Source organism: Nerophis lumbriciformis, linkage group LG28, assembly GCF_033978685.3.
Source record: "Nerophis lumbriciformis linkage group LG28, RoL_Nlum_v2.1, whole genome shotgun sequence".
NCBI classification, from domain to species: domain Eukaryota; kingdom Metazoa; phylum Chordata; class Actinopteri; order Syngnathiformes; family Syngnathidae; genus Nerophis; species Nerophis lumbriciformis.
The window spans coordinates 841,434-868,139 of NC_084575.2; the positions used below are offsets into that span (position 1 = coordinate 841,434).

The 26,706-nt window shown below is 38.9% G+C and overlaps 2 protein-coding genes, 3 non-coding genes and 1 pseudogene across 5 annotated transcripts in view; 2 read left to right on the forward strand and 4 right to left on the reverse strand.

The window, feature by feature from the left end:
* The window catches only part of LOC133570631 (uncharacterized), a 682,377-nt gene that overhangs the window by 521,232 nt on the left and 134,439 nt on the right, over nt 1-26,706 (reverse strand). The gene's annotated exons all lie outside the window — the stretch shown is intronic.
* On the forward strand, nt 371-441 carry trnag-gcc (transfer RNA glycine (anticodon GCC)). Its single transcript has one exon. It is a non-coding gene; the product is annotated as a tRNA-Gly (tRNA).
* Nucleotides 1,722-1,794, reverse strand: trnav-cac (transfer RNA valine (anticodon CAC)). The gene has a single exon. It is a non-coding gene; the product is annotated as a tRNA-Val (tRNA).
* LOC133570608 (uncharacterized) lies at nt 2,266-4,148 on the reverse strand. Its single transcript, XM_061923295.2, has one exon. It carries the CDS (start codon nt 4,145-4,147, stop codon nt 2,936-2,938), a length of 1,212 nt encoding a protein of 403 aa, XP_061779279.2. The 5' UTR covers nt 4,148; the 3' UTR covers nt 2,266-2,935.
* LOC133571240 (5S ribosomal RNA) lies at nt 9,657-9,765 on the reverse strand (annotated as a pseudogene).
* On the forward strand, nt 11,238-11,356 carry LOC133571233 (5S ribosomal RNA). The gene has a single exon (XR_012051427.1). It is a non-coding gene; the product is annotated as a 5S ribosomal RNA (ribosomal RNA).

Here is a 26,706-nt window from a genome sequence, read left to right on the forward strand (position 1 = left end):
GTGTACTTCCAGTTACGCCCATCCAAAGACAATGACAATCGGTCAGCGCGTTCGGCTGTTAACTGAGAGGATGGTGGTTCAAGCCCACCCAGGGACGAAACCTTGACTCGAGCACGGGGGTTTGAGGGTTTTCTTGTACAGCCCATGTCCTTCTCTAAATTTGCAAAAAAGTTTCTAGTTAAAACGTGTGCCACGTTTGCAACATAACTTTCAAGCCATTCTTGTTTAAACTAATGTAAATTACTGATAATCAATGCTATCGCCTCATTTTGGCTATCATTAATTCAGTGTAGCATGTTTGGTCCGTCGCAGCCCGCATTTCAAACGTTCTTCCTCTTAACCGAGTTCATAAATCTCTTTTACTCCACAGGCATTGGTGGTTCAGTGGTAGAATTCTCGCCTGCCACGCGGGAGACCCGGGTCCGATTCCCGGCCAATGCATTCTGTTGCTTTTATTGCATTTTAACTAATATTCATAAGGGACAAAAGCAATGTTTGTGAAAACCGCAAGACGCAGGCATTCCACCCAAAGGGCATATTGGACTCACCGAAGGCTGAATCAGTATACTTCTAGTTACGCCCATCAAAAGACAATGACAATCGGTCAGCGCGTTCGGCTGTTAACTGAGAGGATGGTGGTTCAAGCCCACCCAGGGACGAAATCTTGACGCGAGCACGAGGGTTTGAGGGTTTTCTTGTACAGCCCATGTCCTTCTCTAAATTTGCAAAAAAGTTTCTAGTAAAAACGTTTGCAACATAACTTTCAAGCCATGCTTGTTTAAACTAATGTAAATTACTGATAATCAATGCTATCGCCTCAAATTGGCTATCATTAATTCAGTGTAGGGTTATAGACATCGTGTTGAAATCCCATGCTGTTCCAGGCACTGTAGCTGTCAGTCAAGGTGCCTGTTTATTAAATAGGAGATGTTGGGCTCATATCCCGTCAGTGTCTTGAAGTTTTTTCTGTAACACTTTCTCAGTTTGTTTTCAAACCACATGAATGCAAGCCAAATTCTATTCATTTTGAATAAAATCCCAATGGATCCACAGAGTTTGATGTTTACTGCAATGTTTTCTTCCAAAAAAATGCCATTTTAAATGTGGATTGAACCAGGACTCAGAAAGAAACACTACTTCAGATGGGTTCCAAATCACTTTGTTACAAGTAGTTTGTCTGGATATTCACCAGAGTAAGCATCCTGGAGATTAAGACAGCAGAGTGGTGCAGCTGAAGCGTGCTGGGCCCATAACCCAGAGGTCGATGGATCGAAACCATCCTCTGCTATGATTTAGGTTTCAGTTGTCTATTTGACTGGTTCTTAATTTGAAAGCAAGGCCAACACTCATTCAGACTGCAGCTGTCTTCTCTAACTCTTTGGGAATTACACCTATGATTCCTGCTAAAAGAGAGGTTAAACATCTTATAAGTCAATCTAAACAGTACAGTTGCAATCAATTGAAAGCCCTGAGAATACAGTGACTTGAATGAATGAGAAATTTCACAGGTTGGGCGTGACATTTTCATGGAACCCAGCATTCATGATGTTGAAGCCTGAGGTCTGCCTATATGAGAACCCTCTAAATTTGGTGTCGTGTGTGCTCGGCTGTACATGAGGTGGTCAGCTATGTTGCAAACTACTTTATGATGAAACACAGGACCTTGCTATCATTTATTTCCTTGCTTATTTATAGAGGTAAGAAGGAAAGTAAAAAGACCTTGTTTCCACCCTGTTTCGAACAGGGGACCTTTCGCGTGTGAGGCGAATGTGATAACCACTACACCATGGAAACAGTTGCAAGTTGCAGACCTTTATCAAGACTTACAAGTTGATTTTGGGCCAATGGAAAACATGGTGCTCGCTAGTCTTATTGCTGTTATTAGCTGCATTGCATTTCTTGCCTTTTGTGGATGTTGTTAAATCCCTTGTGCACGTAGAATGTGTTCTACTTTGTAGCATGTTTTGTCTGTCGCAGCCCGCATTTCAAACGTTCTTCCTCTTAACCGAGTTTAGAAAATTCTAATGTATGCTGACCTTGAATGGAACATTGTCACGACACGCACGGCCAAAAACTGTTTGTGTCCTCCATGCAATCGCCCCGAGTGCTCCCACCTGAACCCAATTAAATGACGTTACCATGGCAACTGCACCATAGCAACGGTCCCATCCCTGTCAACACATTTCAGCATGAACAGAGGCCAGCAATCAATGAGAGAAAACAAGATAAAAACAATATGAACAAATAAGGAAATTGGCTCCTACAGTATGCAAAGTAAATGTCTGTGGGATGATGTACAATACTGGCTTGTGCCTGACACTCCAAACTTTGATTGATATTGATATTGTTTTGGGGATGTTTAAAAAGAAAACATACATTAAAAATGTTTAAAACCCAATAATGGGAATTTTTGTTTTATCCACGAATGTAAGTTTGTAAAAATACAAAATAAACATCCTTCCACAAACAATTCAGCCTTTTTCTCTCACTTTTATATTGCATAAAGGTCTGGGGACATACATATAAAACAATCATCATATTACAAAAGAGAGTAATAAAGATCATTAATAAAATGGATTATAGAGACCCAACAAATAATTCATAAAGTCACACATTTTAAAATGGTATAAAAGACAAGTGTTCAAATGATGTATAAAGTAAATAATAATATGCTTCCTGAAGTGGTCCAGAAGATGTTTCACATGTGAACCAGTACATATGTACATCATATAAAGGTGATCATCTATGGGATCATTACCAAGTAGAAATACAAATATGGAATACTTCAATATTTCAAACTATCTAATCTATAAATGTAGAAGCATATTAAAAAGATAGTTACACAAACAACAATGATGTCACACATGTTATATGTGCTGATGTTGTTAGAAAGTCAACATTAAAGTCTTGACAGTTTATTTCAAATCCTGCAGTTTCATTTGCTGCTGCTGTTCTCACCAGCACACTTGTGTTTCTTACACTGGTACTTAGAAGACAATCTTTCACCACACACACTGCAACTCAACACTTTCTCTCCTGGGTGTCTTCTCATGTGTCTTTTCAAAGATTGCCTTTTAGTAAAACCTTTACCACAGATTGAACAAGAAAATGGTTTTTCACCAGTGTGTTTTCTCATGTGTCTTTTCACACTGTGACTTTGTGTAAAACCTTTACCACAAGTTGAACAGGAAAAAGGTTTTTCACCAGTGTGTATTCTCATGTGGACTTTCAAATATTGACTTTGTGTAAAACCTTTACCACAGTTTGAACAGGAAAAGGGTTTTTCACCAGTGTGTGTTCTCATGTGTCTTTTCACACTGTGACTTTGTGTAAAACCTTTACCACAAGTTGAACAGGAAAAAGGTTTTTCACCAGTGTGTGTTCTCATGTGTACTTTCAAATGTTGACTTTGTGTAAAACCTTTACCACAAGTTGAACAGGAAAAGGGATTTTCACCAGTGTGTGTTCTCATGAGTCCTTTCAAATGTTGACTTTGTGTAAAACCTTTACCACAGGTTGAACAGGAAAAGGGTTTTTCACCAGTGTGTATTCTCATGTGTATTTTCAAAGATCGCTTTTGTGTAAAACCTTTACCACAGAATGAACAAGAAAAAGGTTTTTCACCAGTGTGTGTTTTAATGTGTACTTTCAAATTGCAATGGTCATTAAAGGTTTTGTCACAGTGAGAACATGTGAAGTGAGTGTTGTCAGTGTGACATGTTGCATCATCTTTAGAGTGTTCATCATCAGTGTCAGGAGAGTGTGACGTTGTGTCCTCACTATCTGATAGTGGAGCTAAGATCTTGTCTGCTTGTGATCCTCCACAGTGGTCTCCATCAGCTTCTGTTGTCATGTGTTGTGTTGAGCTGCTGCTTGGAGGCTCCGCCTCTCTCTTCTCCTCACTTTCACCTTTGACCTCATCATCTTCACTCTTCACAGAGACACCAGTCACTGGGAACTCCACCAGTCCTTCAAGATGATCTCCCTCCTGACTGATGCTGTGTTCCTCCTCTTCCTCTTTAATGTGGGGGGTCAGTGAGTCTTCCTCTTCCTTTTTACAGGGAAGGGTCTGTGTCAAAGAGGAAAAGGAGAAGCCAGAGGGTCCGTGGTGCCTGGTCTTCCTCTTTGGTGGATCCTCCTTCAACATCCTGAAGCTACTCTCCTGTTTTTCAGGCAGAAGTTGTTCTTCACAGACGTCTGCAGGACACAAAATGACAAACATGCTTGAGAAATGTCCAGATTTGCTCAGTCACATGAGGCATTCAGTAAGTTTACATGTACTTAAAATAACAAGTTAATGTATGAACGGCCTGAAAACAAACACACTGCTGTTTACAACATCATTCACAGGAAGAGAAGACCACTTTTTACAAGGGGTGGGCAATATGGCCTAAAATCTGTATTGCCATAAATTCCCTTCTGCCTGAGGTATGATGTATAAAGTTGGAGAAAAGATTAGGTCGTTTACATTGTAAATCTGTATTCCGTATTGTTAGCTCTGCTATGGCGCTACCTTGTGGTCGAGTTTGCTCACTGCGAGTGCAGTGGGTTGAAAGTGCATTTCCTTTTGCTACGTGCCATAAACCCCAAGTATGGTTTCTTCTTTATCTCGCCAAGCAACGTTTGTAAGTGTAACCGGGGATTTCCACTGGATGTGGAACGGCGGCGCCACGGCGACAGACTTAACCACAATTTGTGGTGTAGAATGACGTCTGGAACTCAAGATAGTTCCACATGTCTGGGAACGCCACCGACGGATAATCCTTGATATTACTCAACAAATCTTTAGGGATCTATTCCATTTCATAATTAGATTTTTTTCTCGTATCTGCTTTTCGCAGGAAGATCTCGGCCAGGGGTGTTTAAACTAATTTTAGATGGGGGGCCACATGGAGGAAGATCTACTCCAAGTTGACCGGACTGGTAAAATTACGGCAAGATAACGTAAAAATAAAGACAATTGCAGATTGTTTTCTTTGTTTAAAAATAGAACAAACACATTCTGAAAATGTACAAATCATGTTTTGTTTTTTTTACATCCAATAGTATTCTATATTTAGTTGTCCTTTTTTACACTTTCAGAATCAATTATGTGATAATGTTCATCAGTCAACTCATTGGTGTTCATTTTCAATCTATCAAGATAAATAAATAATATCAAAATCAAATTACAGGATGTTATTGATGTAGTTTGCTCATTTTCCCCGACTGGTGCGCTAACATCATGTGTTTTAGTTATGTTTTACATATGTACATATTTCTCCTTCTGCCAATTCTACTTTTCCTTGTTCTGTCCAGTGTGTTTAGCAGATTCTTATGATGTCGATTCCTTTGGTGGTTAGTTATTTTGCTGCCAGTGCTATATTGCCACTTGTGTAAAGTGTTCGAACATTCAAATTTCCAATCTTCATCGTTTTTCTGGGGTGCAGCAGTAGCTTTTTCGGCCTTAGGGCGTCCCGTTGGTTCTGTTGGCTTTGGCCCTTGGGTCATGGTGTCTCTCTCATTTCGAGGACTGGCTACAGCGTTTCCCGCTAGTGAATTTGCTCTGCTGTGGGTTTCTGTAATAAACTCTTTTTTACGGGAGCGGGTTATTGGCCCTAAGTCCAACCCCTAACCTGGAGAACTGGTGGGATCACTCTTGGTCTGGTCTCTACCTGTTCGGCATGGGAGACCCTGCCAGGAGTATTAGACTCCAGCCAACATAGCTCTTGAGGTCATGGCGGCGCGCGAACCATCTCATCACGATAAGGTAGTGATGCGTCGGGTTGGAAAATCACATAGAAAAACTAGGAAAAAGGCAGCTATCAAAGACCAAAACGGATAGCAACCAGATGGGTTGAATATGTAACTGAGCTATATGATGACACAAACTGAGCAAAAATGCAATTTATAGAGTTAACTGATGGACATAATATTATAACAAAGGAAGTAATATTTACAATAAAGAAAGGAAAAGCTATTGGTCCAGATGATATACCAACAGAATCATCACTGAAAGCTCTAAATGAACATGATACCGTATTTTCCGGACTATAAGGCACACTTAAAATTCATAATTTTTTTAAAAAATCGAAAGAATAATTCTGGTTGTGCTTACCAACCTCGAAGCTATTTTATTTGGTGCATGAGAATATAGAACATAACACAGTGCTCAAAAATCTGTCAAAATATTTTAGTACGACTTTGGTAAGCTAAGAAGCAGCAATGCTTGATGGATTGTCGGAGCATTACGGCTAGCGTAGTCAGAGGTGCTATGATTCAACATACGGGTTTTATTATGGTGTGTGTATAAGGACCGCAAAATGGCACCTGTTAGGAGACATATGGCGTTTTGTTACACAATATTATGCAAAATCAACTTTTCTTACCTTCTGGTACCTGCTGATGTGTATTTGGGATCTGCATAAGTCCTGACAATTTGCGCGCCTCCGCCATTGTAGTCCGGCACCATATCGACACCGCAGTCGATAAGCTTCTTCTTTTTCTCTATCTTCTTGTTATGGGACATTCATCCTCTGCTGTTGCCATTTCTAATATAAAGTAGTGTAAAGTTGTAACTTATATCTCGCCATGGAAGCCCTAAAAACTACCGGTGTAGTGAGTTTACATTATTCACCCACGGACTTTAGTTATTAGAGAGTCGGACGTTTTTTCACGGGACACATTTCGGGCGTTGTTGTTGCACTAGTGAGCCACGGATGAGGAGATGCTGCTCCGTTATTGATTGAAGTAAAGTCTGAATGTCATTAAAACAGTTAGCTCCATCTTTTGACACTTCTTCTACCCCCGTCCTTGCACGCTACACCGCTACAACAAATATGACGGGGAGAAGACGCTGTCCAAGCCACGTAAATAAGACCGCCCACAGAACATCCTGAAGCGTCGGTCTGAAGACGGCTTGAAGATGATCTGTAAAACATAATCTATGAAACATTTTCACCAAAGAACTGAGATAGGCTCCAGCACCCCCCGCAACCTTGAAAGGAACAAGTGGTAGAAAATGGATGGATGGAACCACCATTACAAGTTATGCAGACCACAAGGAAGGGTTTTAAATTTAGAAAAAAAATCATAATATGACCCCTTTAATGTGCCTTACAATCTGGTGTGCCTTTTGTATAAAATAGACCTGACTAGACCTACTCATCGGCAGTGCGCCTTATAATCTGGTGTGCCCTATGTTACGGAAAATACACTACAAAATTATTAACAAGTTATTAACGTTGTGCAACATCATTTACAACAGTGGATGTATACCAGCTGAATTGGGACAATCCTTTTTTGTTCCTTGGCTAAAAAAAACCCACAAGATTGTGCCGATTTCCAAACTATCAGTAATGGTGCCATTACTGAAGGCAGTAGGCCAGTAAGAGTCGTAGTTGTGGGTCATAGTTCATGATAAATATTATAAAGATAATTTTATATATATATATATATATATATAACTTGTAAACCCTCCCGATTTTTCCGGGAGACTCCCGAATTTCAGTGCCCCTTCGGAAATCTCCAGGGGCAACCATTCTCCTGAATTTCTGCCGATTTTCACCCAGACAACAATATTAAGGGCGTGCCGTGATGGCACTGCCTTTAGCGTCTTCTACAACCTGTACAAACAGCGTGCCAGCCCAGTCACATGTTGTATTTGGCTTCTGTAGACACACGTAAGTGACTACAAGACATGCTTGATCAACAGCCATACAGGTCACACTGAGGGTGGCCGTATAAACAAGTTTAACACTGTTACAAATATGCGCCACACTGTGAACCCACACCAAACAAGAATGACAAACACATTTCGGGAGAACATCCGCACCGTAACACAACATAAACACAACAGAACAAATACCCAGAATCCCATGCAGCCCTAACTCTTCCGGGCTACAATATACACGCCCGCTACCACCAAACCCCGCCCCGCCCCGAGTTAGGGCTGCAAGGTGTTCTCCCACAACATCAGACGCTATTTTTATTTTTTTAACTTTAAACCTATAAACTTTGATATCAACTTTAGATCTATCCGTCAATTATACGTTAATATATTTTATATTTTATGCTATTTTTGTCAAAGAAAATGTTGCCTTTTATATGCAAACACACCAAATATGTAATATTTCCCCCGACAAATATTTAAAAGTGGAATTTTTAATGTGCAATAATTGGAGCCTTCAATAGGTCAATAATTCATTACAACATTATTTTGATTCATTATTATTTTTTGAGCAATGACAGCTTTAAAGCAAAAAAAACACCTTGTGTTACAAGAGTCAACATTGCAACTTTTTCTCGTTACTTTCACCTGTTTGCTCTTTTTTTTTGTTTTTATGTATGAGTATTTTTAAGTCAGGAGTATTTTTCAGGTCCCAGTGCTGACAAACTGTTTCAGGCCAACAGTCCACCTCGAGTCTGACATGATTTGAAGACGTGTCTGCCTTTATTCATCCAAGTCTTTCAAGAGAAATGCAAACTAATACTTTTTAAATACATGGGCTCTTGTATGCCTTTTAATTTTGGGTCTTAACTTTTATAAATAAAATAAAGTAATTGACGAGTAAATCATTGTCATATATTTTCTATTGTTAATCAACACAATACATTAGCAAAATCTGGCACATTTGGTCTTGTACTCGGTTTAATGTTGTGTTCAATTAATTATAAATGAAATAAAACAATCAACAACAACTACACTTTAATATTACTAAATTAACACAACACATCAGTTTAGGTAATCCTAATCTTGTGTGATGACTATATTATGATGATAGTATATATCTGTATCATGAATCAATTTAAGTGGACCGCGACTTAAACAAGTTGAAAAACTTATTGGGGTGTTACCATTTAGTGGTCAATTGTACAGAATATGTACTGTACTGTGCAATCTACTAGTAAAAGTTTCAATCAATCAATCAATCAATCAATCAATCAATCAATCCCTGCATATTTACTGTCATGATGTTGCTCGTGTTGTGTTCTAATTAAATTAAGTAATTCATTCATTCATTTATACAGCAAACATTCTCATATTGTGTATTAATTATGATACATTGTTATATTGTTATATTGCTAGAACGTCTGTAGGGCCAAACTGTTACTGCATTCACTTCTTGTAGTTGTGTATCTTCACCTTACTAAACGTGAACAGGTGAATAATACTCTCCCCTCTTCTTATCAGCTGCAGAAAATTAAATATTGTTTGTACGTTCTAGTGTTACAAAAGTATAAATTGTTTTGAAAATAAGTTCCTTTCTTGTGAGGTAGCGGAATGTCATCATCATCCGTGATTGGTTACATGTTGAAATATGCTAATGAAGCCGGAAGTAAAGCAGCCGTTCTGTCATTGGCCAAATATTAAATGTGTTGAAGAAAGTTGGACAGAGGCGGATCTGATTGGCTTAGAAAGTGTGAGATGTTGGAATAAGGCACGCTGATTGGTTCATATCACCCCGGTGTTGAACATATTGACGGACTATCAGCGCTCAAAAGTCCGTGACTGGTGAATTTATAATATGTGTTTTTGTAGCCGGGTAAGATGGCAAAAACAGCCCAAAGATGGATAAATATTAGACAGGTTAGGGTAAATTGAACTGAAAGTGAAATAAAAACCATTGTTTTCTTTTGCAAGAAGTAGAAACAGCGCCCTCTGGCGTGAGTGTAAAAGCTTACAGCACCTGGTATTCCCAGGCGGTCTCCCATCCAAGTACTAACCAGGCCCGACCCTGCTTAGCTTCCGAGATCGGACGTGTTCAGGGTAGTATGGCCGTAAGCCGAGAGACGAGGTAAAAACAATCTTTTTAAATGGAACTCTTACAGACGGGCTGAGAGACATCCATCCATCCATTGTCTATCGCTTGTCCCTTTTGGAGTCGCGGGGAGTGCTGGGGCCTATCTCAGCTGCATTCGGGCGGAAGGCGGGGTACACCCTGGACAAGTCGCCACCTCATCACAGGGGGTGAGAGACAATTATTATTTATCTTAGAGCCTGTCGCGCATGCATACACTAATGTGCTTTTTGTGGCTGTGTGAGGTGCAGCTCTCCATCCATTTTCTACCGCTTGTCTCTTTTGGGGTGGCGGGGGGTGCTGAATCACAGCTCTCAACACTGCTTTATGCGTAGGGACCGTCAATAAATCACCATTGCCTTGAAAAATGTATATCTGCTACATCAAAACACTGATTCATCTAAAAGAAAGTAAATAATTAGTCATACCTCCTTATTGTGCATACCCATTATTTCATAATTTTAACATTATATCCATGTTTGATATAAAAAAATAAGGGTATTTTCCCAATAGTCTCAATGTCATACAACTTGGTAACCTAATTCCACTAAATAGTCATGCTAACCTTTTAGTGTAACGCACACCCTTTTATTTTAAAATAGGGTTTTTACTAAAAAAAAGTTTTTAAATAAAAATCATGTGCGTGATGATATATCTTATACAGATAATTATCAACATTTTTATTAGCTTCAAATGAGAGTAAAGTTGGTTTTATGTTGGATAGTCGTAGTTGTTGCGGGAGCTAAAAATGAAACCATGGTTTTCAATATTACAAATTTATATAAAATCCAATTAAACTTACAATTTAAAACAAAAAGGTGTGAAACACATTAGAGAAAACACTTCAAATATCAAGTGAATTTGGGATTTTAGGTCATATGACCAGGAATCTATTGAAAAGAAACATTTATTTTTAATATCAAAATGTTTTTGACCCTATTTTAAAATAAAAGGTTAGCACGACTAATATAAAGTGGAATTTGGTTACTAAGTTGCATGATGACATGGAGACGTTTAAAACAAATAATTATTGTTTATATTAAAAAAATATTTAAATTATAAAATCAGGAACGATATTAAAAATGTAGGACTATTTATTTGACCTCCTTTTAGATGAATCAGTGTTTTGATGTAGCAGATATACATCTTCGAAGACAATAGTAATTTATTGACGGTCCCTAAGCATAAAGTAGTGTTGAGAGCGGCACCTCTCCTGCAATCTCCCCGCAGCATGAGAGAGCAGTGTGGGCACAGTGAGGGGGAGCTTCCGCTGGAGCTCCGGAGGCAAATATCCACCGTGAAAGCAACTTGACCGCCGTAGCAAAGGAAGACAATCACACAGCCAGAAACAGCACATTAGTGTACGCATGCGCGCCAGGCTCTAAGATAAATAACAATTGTCTCCCATCCCGTCTGTAAAAGTTTCATTTAAAAAGGTTGGTTTTACCTCGTCTTTCGGCTTACGGCCATACTACCCTGAACACGCCCGATCTCGTCCGATCTCGGAAGCTAAGCAGGGTCGGGCCTGGTTAGTACTTGGATGGGAGACCGCCTGGGAATACCAGGTGCTGTAAGCTTTTACACTCACGCCAGAGGGCGCTACAAAGTGCTGAGACTACAGCTGTTGTGATTCATGTATTGCTTTAATTGCAACTATTCCAAAATGAGGGAATATATTCGGTTATTATAATAAAATTCCACTTAATATTAACAACTACAGTTGAAGATACAAACCTTTACAACAGGATTTCAAACACAAATACCAACTAGAGCAATATTTAGATTGATTTAAAAATAATGGTGTGGTCTTTTGCAGTCAGTCAACCTCGCCCACGCCTCCTACCACTCCGTCCTGCATGAAGCTGAGGAGCCACGACTCGTCTCGCTCTGATCAGGCAACTTATCATTTAAAGGGGTCATATAAGCTACTGTTTATTTACCAAAATAAGTTGTATGTCTTTGTTTTTGAAAATGCAAAAGTTTATTTTTATTTTCACCGGAGGTGGGGGGGAAGAGCTGGTTACTTGTTTCTCTCGCAAGATCTCGAAAAGAGCTGGTTAATTTTTTCTCTCGCGAGATCTGACAAAACTGCGCGCGAACCAAACAAGGCGAGGATAAAGCAAGATGGCGTCTGACGGTGAAGACGTTATTGTAGTCGTCACAGTTCAGTGTTCTTAATCTGTGCGTCCATGTACACATATATGTCCTTTATTACACTCTATTAAATAGAGTCATAATAACTGTTTGTATATTAGTCTGAGCGCACTTTGATGCTTCTCCAGCTAGCTTAGCTTGCTAGTTAGCTTAGCTTGTTAGCTGCTAACAAAGAGAGATGAAAACACATCGCTAAGCAGAGATCAAGTGTGAGTGTAAAGTGTTGTGATTGTGTGAAAATGTGCGAAAGAACCATAGCAGAGTACGAGGAGGAACTTTGTCCAACAAAAGAGGAGAAGGAGCGACAACATGAAAAACATCAAGTTGTGTTACACACAACAGGTTTGTTTACTTCTTACTCTCACATCTTTACTAACTTTATATTTATTATTAACACTTTTCTTCAATAGATTGTCTATAGGAAGATGAATTGTCATGTGAGGATGTTCAGACACACAATATTTATGAGAGGTTGATGTTCCTCTCAGTTTGTAACAAAGTGTATCAACATGTTTACACAAAACTCACACAGTCACCGGGGGAATATTCCAGAGAGCAGGTTAAGTGCAAACTCCTGAGTATATAAATAAGAAAGGTAAGACAAAGTCAGAGTCAGTTACCATGGTAACTGATGCTGTAAACCTAGCCTTCTAGCTGGCAGGTTTGACAAGTTATTTATGTGTGTAAAAGCTATACTGACCTGTTATTTCCTTCATATTGGTGCAGCCATTAACCTACTACAACACCTGCTACATCCACCTACTCAGTGGCCTAGTGGTTAGAGTGTCCGTCCTGAGATGGGTAGGTTGTGAGTTCAAACCCCGACTGAGTCATACCAAAGACTATAAAAATGGCACTCAGCATCAAGGGTTGGAATTGGGGGTTAAATCACCATAAAAATGATTCCCGGGCGCGGCCACCGCTGCTGCTCACTGCTCCACTCACCTTCCAGGGGGTGATCAAGGGTGATGGTTCAAATGCAGAGAACAATCTGGCCACACCGAGTGTGTGTGTGACAATCGATGGTACTTTAACTTTTTAATGTGGCAGTGATTGTGGAAAAATCAAAGCCTGATCTAAAGATGACATCTTGATCTCATACCATCTCAAACCAATTGGCCGTTCATTATTAAGTGAAATGTCTTAAAGTCTCTTAAATTTGTCTTTAACCAAGCAACACTATTTTATCCAGTTACTCGATTAATCGAAAACATTTCCAGTAGAACACTTGATTAATAACATTTTCAATAGCCACAGCCCTATATTTCATGTATGATTTAATATTTAGCATGTAGGAGTTAAAATGTGTTTTGTTTGTGTCCTGTAGACATCCATCAGCTGATTGGACACCAAGAAGAATGTCTCCCTCATCTGCAGGGGGACAGTTTCACTTCAGAGGATCCACAGCCCTCACACATGAAAGAGGAAGAGGAGGGAGAGTGTGTTGTAGGGCAGGAGGAGGATGATGTCAGCAAGTTTCCACTGACTGTTGTCTCTGTGAAGACTGAAGAGCATGAAGACAAAGCACCTGAGTCCTCACAGCTTCATCACAGTCCAAGTAAGCACAACATCCACATATCATCTAATACAATGTTTGTGACACATGTTCATCCGGGGGCCACATTTATGACTAAAGATGGAGATATACTTGCTTTTTAACACCACCATTTAAAAATGAATGCTCATCAATCATCAACAGTGTAATTGCTGGGGTGTAACCATGTGACCTAGAGGCCGTCCTCCTTACCTCACGTGGTCAAATGAAGGCAAACATTCAATATGGCTACTGTTTATTTACCTTTAGCAGCACATATGTCAGCATATTTCAAAGGTTTAGTGGTGAAGATTAGGGATGTATACCAAGTACCATTTTTTTAGTGCTGGTTCCTAATTATGACGTCCATGAGGACCGTGAAGATTCTGGACTAACGACACAACTATTTGTCTTTTTAATTCCGGCTGACTGACGTAACTATGACACGTTGTCACATTGAGTTCAGCTGCCGCTGCTACACATTAAAATCAGCTTTGAATAATGACAAATAAGGAAGCAACCACACGCAAAAGTGTGATGTGTGTGTTATTGACAAGAAGATGACATAACTGCATTTCACCTTGCACTGCGCACATAGTTGACTTCTTTAAGACTTCAAATAAACAGCTGTTTTTTTTGTTTGTTTGTTTTTTGTCTTTATTTAACCTGGTAAAAATCCCATTGAGATCAAAGATCTCTTTTCCAAGGGAGACCTGGCCAAGAGGTCAGCAGCAAGGTTACATTAAAAACAGTAAACAACACATAAAACATGACATTTACAACATTAAAACTTGCTGACATAACACATGTGCATACAGACAAGGTAGACTGCAATCCTTTCACAGAAGCTTTAAACTCATTCAATGTAACAAGGGTTTGAAGTTGAATATTGGATTGTAGGTTATTCCAAGCCTTCGCTGCTGAAAACCTAAATGCTTTCTTGCCCAGTTCAGTTCTTACTTTGGGGACGGCAAATTGCAGAACATTCATTGAAAGAAGATTGTGACTTCCTTGTTTCTTTGTTAAAAGACAAGACAGATAAGATGGGGTGATACCCAGAATGGTTTTGTAGATGAACACGTACCAATGATTGAGGCGTCGAGCACATAAAGATGTCCAGTTAACCATTGAGTATAACACACAATGGTGAGTAAGTTAACCATTGAGTATAAAACACAATGGTGAGTAAGTTAACCATTGAGTATAACACACAATGGTGAGTAAGTTGGTGATGAATCTCGGTGCCCCGTGGTACACACTATCCAGCTTGTGGAGACAACCAGCAGTAGCATTCATGTTCAACACATCTCCATAGTCAATAACAGGTAAAAAGGTTGTTTCCACCAATTTCTGTTTCACAGTAAAAGAAAAGCAAGACTTGTTTCTATAATAAAATCCCAGTAATAGTTTCAGTTTATTTTTACAACATACTGTACGTGCTCCTTAAAACTCAAGTGGTCATCAATTAAAAATCCTAAATATTTAAAAGCAGATACCAACACAATTTGTTGCCCATTTCTTGTTCAAATGTTCTCACACAGTGCTGATCTTACAGTTTTTGATGTGGTAAAGAAATACACTTTGTTTTCTCTGCATTTAAAAGCAGTTGAAGATAGCAAAGTTGTTCTTGTACTCTGTCAAATGCATGTTGTAGATATTTAAAGGCCTCAGCAGGAGTGGGTGCTGTGCAGTATATGACAGTATCATCAGCATAGAAATGGAAAGTTGAGTTCGGAATATTCTGTCCAAGATTATTAATTATTAATTAATAATGGGCACAACACAGAACCTTGAGGGACACCCTTTTCCACTTGCAGTACGTCCGAGAAGGAACCTTCTATCTGAACAGCCTGAGTTCTACTTGTGAGGTCATTTGCAAACCATCCAACTGCTTGCTGAGAAAAACCAATAGCTGAAAGACGTTTGATTAAAATGACATGATCAACAGTATCAAATGCCTTTGGAAAGTCAATAAAGAAGGACATACAGCACTGCTTCTTGTCAAGAGCTTCAGTTACATCATTTATAAACTTCATAGCAGCAGTAACAGTACTGTGATTTCTGCCAAAACCTTACTGAAATGGTGACAGAATAAAGTTTGTGTCCAAAAAGTCTTTTATCTGTTCACTGATAAGGGATTCAAGCACTTTTGCCAGAACAGAGAGTTTAGAGCTCGGTCTGTAATTATTTAGATTACTAGGGTCACCTCCTTTTAATAGGGGGATTACAAGGGCAGATTTCCAATCCAAGGGGATTTCATTTGAAATTAGAGTAAGGTTAAAAATGTGAGTCAGTGGTCCAGCTATAATTTCATTTGCCAACTTTAGGAAGAGCGGCTCCAGCTTATCTGAGCCAGCTGGCTTTCTAGGTTTAAGTTGTTTTAGAGCCCTCATGACCTCTGTTGTGGTAAAGGGCGTAAAGTTAAAAACCTGGGTATTTTCAACGGTTCTTTCCGGAGTTAGCGGAACTTCAGTAAAGTTGTCAGAATTATAGAGAAAACCAGAGGAAATAAAATGATTATTATAATGACTACCCATTTCTCTTCTGTCACTTACTCTGACACCATCAACAAGTATACTAGGTGGGAGATTGACTGAATTACAGCAGGCTGACAAAGATTTGATGATTTTCCAAAACTTCTTTGGGTGTTTGAGGTTTTCAGTTGTTGTGGAGAAATAAAATTCTGATTTGACTTTCCGAAGGAGAGAGGTAAATTGATTTCTGAATTGTCTAAAATTCAACCAATCTGCTTCTAACCCTGACTTGCGTGCCCTGGCCCAAGCAGCATTACGCTCATGCAATACATCTGACAGGTCCGATGTAAACCACTGATTGTCACGTCCTTTAACCCTACATTTTCTAAAAGGGGCATGTTTGTTCACTATACTCAAGCAGTTTTCGTGAAAATCTTTCCAAGCCAGTTCAACATTATCAAAAAGAGCAATTCTATCCCAATTAAAAAGATGCAAGTCATGTAAAAAAGCTTGCGTCTCAAATAATTTCATATTATGTTTTTCAAGAAGACGAGGCTTGCTTTTAGGAATCCTTGTGTCTCGCACTACTGCAATCACACAATGATCACTCACATCATTAGGGAAAACACCAGATGCAACACATTTAAAGGGCATATTTGTTGGAATTAAGTCAATGAGTGTAGCTTTTTGAGGGCATTTAGGATTAGGTCTTGTAGCTGAGTTAATTAATTGTGTTAAATTTAGAGATTCTCACTGTGTTTTCAAGGAGTCAGACACAGATGTGAGCCAGTCCCAGTTTAAATCACTATTTCATTGTATTTCAGTTGAGACAGAAGCATTACAAGAGTAGATAGGGAATTAGTAGGGGCAGATGGAGGCCTATAACACCCCACTACCATAATGTGGTGATTTCTAGCTAATTCGATTTCAAGTGCTAACAGTTCAAGTTCTTTACTTACTGTTTCAGAGAGCACTAATTTAACATCAAACCTCTGCTTAATATTTATGGCCACTCCACCACCTTTTCTTTGTCGGTCAGTACGATAGACATTATAGCCATGAATGTAAATATCTTTATCAAGCACAGATTGTTTAAGCCAAGTTTCAGATAAGACTACAATATCAGCATTTGTTGAGTTTATCCAGATCTTTATCATATCCAGTTTAGGGAGTAAACTCCGAACATTGATGTGAATAATCCCAAAACCAGATCTAGTTTTAAAATCTGCAGGTATAAAACATTGTGTAGGTGTATCAGGGCCTGGATTAGTCTCAACATTTCCTGAGAGCAATAACAATAATATAACTAAACATTTGCGCTTAAAGTTACCATCTTTTGAGTCGGTCTTTAATCTGTGAAAGTAAGTGCTCACAATAGGGGAGGATGCAGTAATGTTGACGTGATCTCTCAAAACAAGGAAACAATATGAATGAATGGACTCTACCATAGTATGCAGCCATTTTGTTTTGTCCAAAGTCACAGAAATCTTCAACTGAGATAAGGCCGGGGTTATTTTGTAGCTGCCACTATGATGAAATGTCAAATTATCAAAGTTGTCATCCTGAAGTAGCATAGCCCGTGAGTGGGGTGACCAGACCCATTTGGGGCACCAGTTAAACCACACAAAAGTATAAAACACAATATAATAATTTGTGACATAGTGAGAAGAGAAGTTCCACTTGTTTTACCACTTTTGAAGATGTTAGCAGACTGGGCTAAAGACTAGCAACCAAGGCCAACGGGTGGAAGACCGTAGACGAAGCCAATGGCTGGAGGCAAACAGCAGGTCGATGGAAGGCTAGTAGGCAGGTCGATGGTGGAAGGCTAGCAGGCAGGTCGACGGTGGAAGGCTAGCAGGCAGGCCGATGGTGGAAGGCTGATAGACAGGCCGATGGTGGAAGGCTGGTAGACAGGTCGACGGTGGAAGGCTAGCAGGCAGGTCGACGGTGGAAGGCTAGCAGGCAGGCCGATGGTGGAAGGCTGATAGACAGGCCGATGGTGGAAGGCTAGCAGGCAGGTCGATGATGGAAGGCTAGCAGGCAGGTCGATGGTGGAAGGCTAGGAGGCAGGTCGATGGTGGAAGGCTGGTAGGCAGGTTTATGGTGGAAGGCTAGCAGGCAGGTCAATGGTGGAAGGCTAGCAGGCAGGTCGATGGTGGAAGGCTAGTGGCCCGGTTGGTAGAGTGGCCGTGCCTGAGGGTTCCTGGTTCAATCCCCACCTTCTACCAACCTAGTCACGTCTGTTGTGTCCTTGAGCAGGACACTTCACCCTTGCTCCTGATGAGTCGTGGTAAGCGCCTTGCATGGCAGATCCCGCCATCAGTGTGTGAATGAGTGAATGAGACGGGATGAGTTGGCTAAGTACAAAAATGAGTCGGAATTTTTGAATGAAAGAAACTGCTGTTCTAAATGTGTCCTCTAGATGTCGCAATAGCAATTCTTTGTAGATGATGCTACATATGTAAAACACAACAAAAACACATGATGTTAGCGCACCAGTCGGGGAAAATGAGCAAACTACATCAATGTCATCCTGTAATTTGATTTTGATATTATCTATTTATCTTGATAGATTGAAAATGAACACCAATGAGTTGACTGATGAATATTATCACATAATTGATTCTGAAAGTGTAAAAAAGGACAACTAAAGATAGGATACTATTGTATGTAAAAAAAACATTATGTTTTGTACATTTTCAGAATGTGTTTGTTTTATTTTTAAACAAAGAAAACAATCTGCAGTTGTCTTAATTTTTACGTTATCTTGCCGTAATTTTACCAGTCCGGCCAACTTGGAGTAGATCTTTCTCCATGTGACCCCCCATCTAAAAATAGTTTAAACAGGCCTGGCCGAGTTCTTTCTGCGAAAAGCAGACACGAGAAAAAAAATCTAATTATGAAACGAAATAGATCCCTAAATATTTGTTGAGTAATATCAAGGATTATCCGTCGGTGGCATTCCTAGACATGTGGAACTATCTTGAGACCCAGACGTCATTCTGCACCACAAATTATGGTTAAGTTTAGAGATAAAGTTTAGGTGTCATAGACCGTATACAGAATAAAATATTTATACAATTTTTATCCCACTGCGCCACGCCAAGGGACGGCGTGGCGCAGTGGGAGAGTGGCCGTGCGCAACCCGAGGGTCCCTGGTTCAATCCCCACCTAGTACCAACCTCGTCATGTCCGTTGTGTCCTGAGCAAGACACTTCACCCTTGCTCCTGATGGGTGCTGGTTAGCGCCTTGCATGGCAGCTCCCTCCATCAGTGTGTGAATGTGTGTGTGAATGGGTAAATGTGGAAGTAATGTCAAAGCGCTTTGAGTACCTTGAAGGTAGAAAAGCGCTATACAAGTACAACCCATTTATCATTTATCATTTATCATTTATTTATCAGTGAGTGTAAAGTTAAGAATGCCTCAATCAATGCTGCCTTGTACTTATAAAAAAAAACTGTCTCCTCATCAAATTTCCAAGTCTGTTTTTGTACTCACTTTTGAATTAATTTTAGTGGCTGGGACAAAAGGAAGTATTTCCCGTGTTTTTATTGGTTGTTTTGATACACACTTTTAACACAACACACGAAATAACACATATATTGTCATTGTGTTAACAGTGTCAGTCCCAAACTATTTCTATTCTCTCTTTATCTTATTTACTTATTTACCCAACAGACGTTCAACAGCCCCTTCACATTAAAGAGGAAGAAGATGATCCACAGCCCACCTACATTAAAGAGGAAGAGGAGGATTCACAGCCCACCCATATGAAAGAGGAAGAGGAGGATCCACACATGAAGGAGGAAGAGGAGGGAGAGTGTGTTGTAGGGCAGGAGGAGGATGATGTCAGCAAGTTTCCACTGACTGTTGTCTCTGTGAAGACTGAAGAGCATGAAGACAAAGCACCTGAGTCCTCACAGCTTCATCACAGTCCAAGTAAGCACATATCATTTTATTCTCAGGGCATTCAATCCATCACAACTGGACTGTTCACTTTGTCTTAGAAGACTCATCCAAGTAGGCTTCATCACTTCATGCTCATACACTTCAAGTCTTAAATCTAATCATTGGAATTTAGAGGGTAACTGCACTTTTGGGGGGAATTTTTCTATCATTCACAGTCATTATAAAAGACATGATGGTGGGTATATGAAAACAAAAAAAATCACATTACAACAAGGGCCAAGCGATATGGCCTTTTATTAATATGTGGATATGCTTAGGTCATGTCACGATACACCATATATATGTGGATATATTCAGGCCATGTCACGATGCACCATATATATGTGGATATGTTTAGGCCATGTCACCATACACCATATATATGTGGATATGTTTAGTCCATGTCACCATACACCATATATATGTGGATATTTTGCCTTAGCCTTGAATGAACACTTGATGCATATAATCACAGCAGTATGATGATTCTATGTGACTACATTAAAACATCTTTCTTCACACTGCATTAATATATGCTACTTTTAAACTTTCATGCAGAGAGGGAAACCACAACTAAGTCAATTTAGCAAAAGTGTATTTATTAAACAGTTATTAAGCAGTGGCACAAACATTCATGTCATTTCCAAACAGAAAGTGCAACATTGTCAGAGACATTTTAAAACAAGCTATTAGTGTATTTTTGTGCATGATGTCACTAAGATGACATATCAAAACAACACTAAATTAAACTGCACTTTTTGTACAGAACGCCACTTCAATAGTTTAAAACAAATAAAGTGCACTTTTGTGCATGATGTCACACAAGAAATTTCAATAAGTGTCAAATAAAAATGAGCTGCATAATAGGAAATCAAATAGTGTATGTCCTTCACTATGTGGTAGGTTCCTGCGGACGTTATCTCCTTCTGTTGTTGACTATTTGTTTCATACGGTGTTGATGTGGAAATGGTTGCTTGGGCATTTTGTGGGTGGAGCACTGAACGGAGATGTTTACATGCAGAGTTTCAAGCACTCCTCATTCTCTAGCGGGTGACTTTTCAAATGATGCTACATTAGCAGTGCTGCTACTTTTTGTAGCAATGCTTTTGCCGCATACTTGTTCACCATCTACCTGCTTGAAGCATAACCACTGCCAGACGATGGACCCCCTGCTGTTTTTTTGGGGGGAATTAATTATTCCTTCATTTGTTACCAGATTGGCACCTTCTTTCTCTCATATTACCACTAGCACCACAGCTAAGGTTACCATGTCGCTACCTGTCTGCTCCGTGAGAGCGTATGACGTTGCACACGTGACAGTATGTGACGTATGTAAGAAGGTGCGCTTGTTTTATGTCTCTGTGAGAAGGAGAGACAAGAAAGAGTGAGAAGAGCCTGTAGTGTAATGCCTGCAGCTAAAAGCAACTGTGTGAGAACGTATACTCCAATATCACCATATAGTCATTTTCTATATCGCACAGAGACAAACCCACGATATATCCAGTATATTCCATACATCACCCAGCCCTAATTCTAACTCATAAATGTAAATAAAAGTCCACTTGCAATGGAGCCAATGGGAGGTCCTCTATAACCATCCAAAATACACCAACAATACTCCATTTGCATTTTGTGGCTTGAATGTCCACCAAGTGTTAGTTGAGTTGAGTTTATTTGGAACATGCAAGCATACAACATGATACATCACACATGCATGCATACAACATGATACATCACACATGCATGCATGCAACATGATACATCACACATGCATGCATACAACATGATACATCACACATGCATGCATACAACATGATACATCACACATGCATGCATACAACATGATACATCACACATGCATGCATACAACATGATACATCACACATGCATGCATACAACATGATACATCACACATGCATGCATACAACACGATACATCACACATGCTTGCATACAACATGAAACATCACACGTGCATGCATACAACATGATGCATCACACATGCATGCATACAACATGATACATCACACATACATGCATGCATAGGACATGATACATTACACATTCATGCATACAACATGAAACATCACACATGCATGCATACAACATTATGCATCACACATGCATGCATACAACATGATACATCACACATGCATGCATACAACATGATACATCACACATGCATGCATACAACATGATGCATCACACATGCATGCATACAACATGATACATCACACATGCATGCATACAACATGATACATCACACATGCATGCATACAACATGATACATCACACATGCATGCATACAACATGATACATCACACATGCATGCATACAACATGATACATCACACATGCATGCATACATCATGATACACCACACATGCATGCATACAACATGATACATCACACATGCATGCATACAACATGATACATCACAATTTCCAGTTTGTCTTTTCAACATGTTGGAAAAGGAGTAGGAAGAAGCAGAGCTTATTTAATTCTACCACTTTTCTTTTACATAACAGTTGATAAAACTTTTGTTAACTTCCTGTTCTCAATGTATTCACAATATACTCCATAAGTAATCACAATAAAAATAAATAAATAATAATGAGTGAAGTAAGTTGTATTTCATATGGTGAGATGAGTAAGATGATGTAGAAAATGAATGATGGATGAAATAAATTGAGAATGTTTATCTTCTTCTTTGTACTTTGTAAACACTTTAAGTGTGAAGAGTTTCTTGAAGTGGATCATATTAGTACATTGTTTGATTGCTTTGCTTAATCCATTCCATCATTTAATTCCACATACTGATATACTGAAGGTCTTAAGTGTTGTACGTGCATACAAATGTTTTAAATTACATTTTTCTCTAAGATTATATTTCTCCTCTTTTGTTGAGAATTGTTGTACATTCTTGGCTAGCAGGTTATAGTTTGCTTTGTGTATCATTTTAGCTGTTTGCTAATTCACTATGTGGTGGAATTTCAGTATTTGTGATTCAATAAATAAAGTGTTTGTATGTTGTCTATATCCAACATGATGTATTATTATAACTGATCTTTTTTGTAACACAGTTAATGAATGAAGTGTACTTTTGTAGTTATTTCCCATATTTCTACACAATAAGTCAGATATGTAACACTAGTGAGCAGTAGAGAATATGAAGTCATTCTTGGTCTAGAACATGTTTTGCTGTATTCATTGTTGACGTGTTTCTTGCTACTTTATGTTGTATATTTTTTACATGAGATTTCCAGTTCAATTTATCATCAATTATAAAACCTAGAAATTTGGTTTCATTTACCGTATTTTTCGGAGTATAAGTCGCTCCGGAGTTTTAGTCGCACTGGCTGAAAATGCATAATAAAGAAGGAAAAAAACATATATAAGTCGCACTGGACTACCGTATTTTCCGCACTATAAGGCGCACCTAAAAACCACAAATTTTCTCAAAAGCTGACAGTGCGCCTTATAACCCGGTGCGCTTTATATATGGATAAATATTAAGATTCATTTTCATAAAGTTTAGGTCTCGCAACTACGGTAAACAGCCGCCATCTTTTTTCCCCGTAGAAGAAGCGCGCTGTGCATGCTGGGATATGTGACGTTTCATTTCCATTTGTGTGTTTATGTAAAGACCCCAAAATGGCTCCTATTAAGTGTGTTGTCTGTCTAATTATAAATAATGCAGACGAGGCGTGTTAACTGAGTTCTCAACGTTTACTCACAGCGTGCTCATAACCACATTCTAACTGCCAGCACATACAACAACGCTTCTCAGGGCTACCGCGCATGCTCGTAACTATCGTTGCATGCTGGGTAGTGTAGTTGTTATATTTGCTAGCTCATAACAGCACATTGAGAGACACGCTTACGCGCTTAATTCAATACTCGCCGTCATTCCGGGTGGATTGACAAAAGACCTCCAGCCGCTAGATATTGGTGTCAACAGTGCATTCGAAGCTAGACTGCTAACTGCGTGGGAACAGTGGATGACGAAGAAGCGCGCAGTGCATGCTGGGATATGTGACGTTTCATTTCCATTTGTGTGTTTATGTAAAGACCCCAAAATGGCTCCTATTAAGTGTGTTGTCTGTCTAATTATAAATAATGCAGACGAGGCGTGTTAACTGAGTTCTCAACGTTTACTCACAGCGTGCTCATAACCACATTCTAACTCCCAGCATACAACAACGCTTCTCAGGGCTACCGCGCATGCTCGTCACTATCGTTGCATGCTGGGTAGTGTAGTTGTTATATTTGCTAGCTCATAACAGCACATTGAGAGACACGCTTACGCGCTTAATTCAATACTCGCCGTCATTCCGGGTGGATTGACAAAAGACCTCCAGCCGCTAGATATTGGTGTCAACAGGGCATTCGAAGCTAGACTGCTAACTGCGTGGGAACAATGGATGACAGAAGGCGAACACACCTTCACTAAGACGAGGAGGCAGCGCCAGACGACGCCAACATCTGCCAGTGGATCGTAAATTTGCCCAACTTTTCACTTCGGACACCGAAGACGAAGGATTTACGAATGAAGAATAACTTCAGAAAGTGAGCGCTATGTTTATTTTGTGTGTTGTGACATTAACGTTCGAGCAACATTATGTTGCTATTGCTCTGCACTATTTTGAATTTTACTATGTTTGTGATTGCACATTTGCGTACATTTTGGGAGTGAACAGAGTTGTTAGAACGCTGGTTTTTAATGTATTATTAAAGTTTGACTGACCTATCTGACTGTTTTTTTGACATTCCCTTTAGCGCAGCGTAGGCGCGGCTTATAGTCCGGGGCGGCTTATTGGTGGACAAAGTTATGAAATATGCCATTCATTGAAGGTGCGGCTAATAATCCGGTGCGCCTTATAGTGCGGAAAATACGGTATAAGTCGCATTTTTTGGGGAAATGTATTTGATGAAAGCCAACACCAAGAATAGACATTTGAAAGGCAATTTAAAATAAATCAAGAATAGTGAACAACAGGCTGAATAAGTGTACGTTATATGAGGCATAAATAACCAACTGGTATGTTAACGTAACATATTATGGTAAGAGTCATTCAGATAACTATAACATATAGAACATGCTATACGTTTACCAAACAATCTGTCACTCCTAATCGCTAAATCCCATGAAATCTTATACGTCTAGTCTCTTACGTGAATGAGATAAATAATATTATTTGATATTTTACGGTAATGTGTTAATAATTTCACACATAAGATGCTCCTGAGTATAAGTCGCACCCCCGGCCAAACTATGAAAAAAACTGCGACTTATAGTCTGAAAAATGCGGTACTCTTTCAATTTCTATTCCGTCTATTTGTGTCTGACTTTCTCTTCTACTGTTACCAAATAGTCTTATTTTACTTTTACTGAGATTCAAAGATAGTCTGTTTTTGTCAAAGCATCTTTTTAATGTGTTCATTTCTTCTGTTATTATTTGTATTATTTTCTGTGTGTTCTCTCCTGAACAGAAAGCAGTTGTGTCGTCCGCAAATAAAACTAACTTTAAGTCCTTTGTAACTTTACAAATGTCATTTATATAAAGATGAAACAATCTTGGTCCCAGTATTGATCCGTGAGGTACACCACAGGATATATTTAGTGTTGTAGAAGTGTGTTGGCCTAGCTTCACGTATTGCTTCCTGTTGGTTAAAAAGCTTCTTACCCAGTTCAAGACCAACCCTCTGATGCCATATCGTTCCAGTTTTGTTATTAAAATATCATGATTAATTGTGTCAAATGCTTTAGTTAAGTCCATGAATACTGCGGCCGCACATTCTTTACCATCTATTGCATTGCTCATTTCCTCTGTTATTTGGATTAATGCTATCCATGTTGAGATATTAGCTGTGAATTCTGGTGTGTAGTTAGTAAACTTGTGTATGTCTCCATTCTAATAATTTGGTACGACTTTTGTAATTTTCATTTTGTCAGGGAATTTGCTGGTTAGAAATGATACGTTGCTGATATATGTCAGAGGTTCTGAAATGTCTTCTATAACCTTTTTTATGGTTACCATATCTATTCCATGACAGTCGGTTGAGGTCTTGGATTTACAATGTTTTACAATTTTGATTATTTCTTCTTTTGTCACGTTCTTAAGAAACATGGAATTGGGATTTCTGTCTATGAGCTCACTCAAGTCCTCAACTGATCCATCATCTGCATTTGGAAATCTTTGTTCCACATTGTTTCCGATATTTACAAAGTAGTCATTAAAACGTTCAACTATTTGGTTCATATTGTCATTTTTTGTATTTCCATGTAGAAAGTACTGGGGGTAATCTTTCTTAGCAGCATTTTTAATGATGCTATTTAGGATGCCCCATGTTGCTCTCATGTTGTTTCTTTTCTTCTTTAATAATTGTCTGTAGTATTCCTTCTTACATGTTCCTAGTATACCAATTAGCTTGTTTTTATATTTCTTATACTTATTTATAGATGTCTGTGTTATTGATATTCCATGTAATGTATTTTTTTTGTGACAAGCATTTTTCAGTCCTTTTGTCATCCATGGTTGGTTGTTTTTCTTTTGCTTCTTACTAACTTCTTTCCATGGACAACATAAACATTGATATTATACATGTGGGCCAATATATATATATATATATATATATATATATATATATATATATATATATATATATATATATATATATATATATATATATATATATATATATATAAATGCTGTTAAATGTAGCTTTGATGTGGCAAGCTACTTTTGCAGTGTAGCTTGTAGTGTAGCGTGCTACAATTGTCTGAGGATAGCTTAGCTCCATTTAATTGAGAGTAA

What these genes read in the sequence shown, in the direction of transcription:
- LOC133570608 (XM_061923295.2), bottom strand. Translation starts at nt 4,147, where the DNA reads ATGTTGAAGGAGGATCCACCAAAGAGGAAGACCAGGCACCACGGACCC.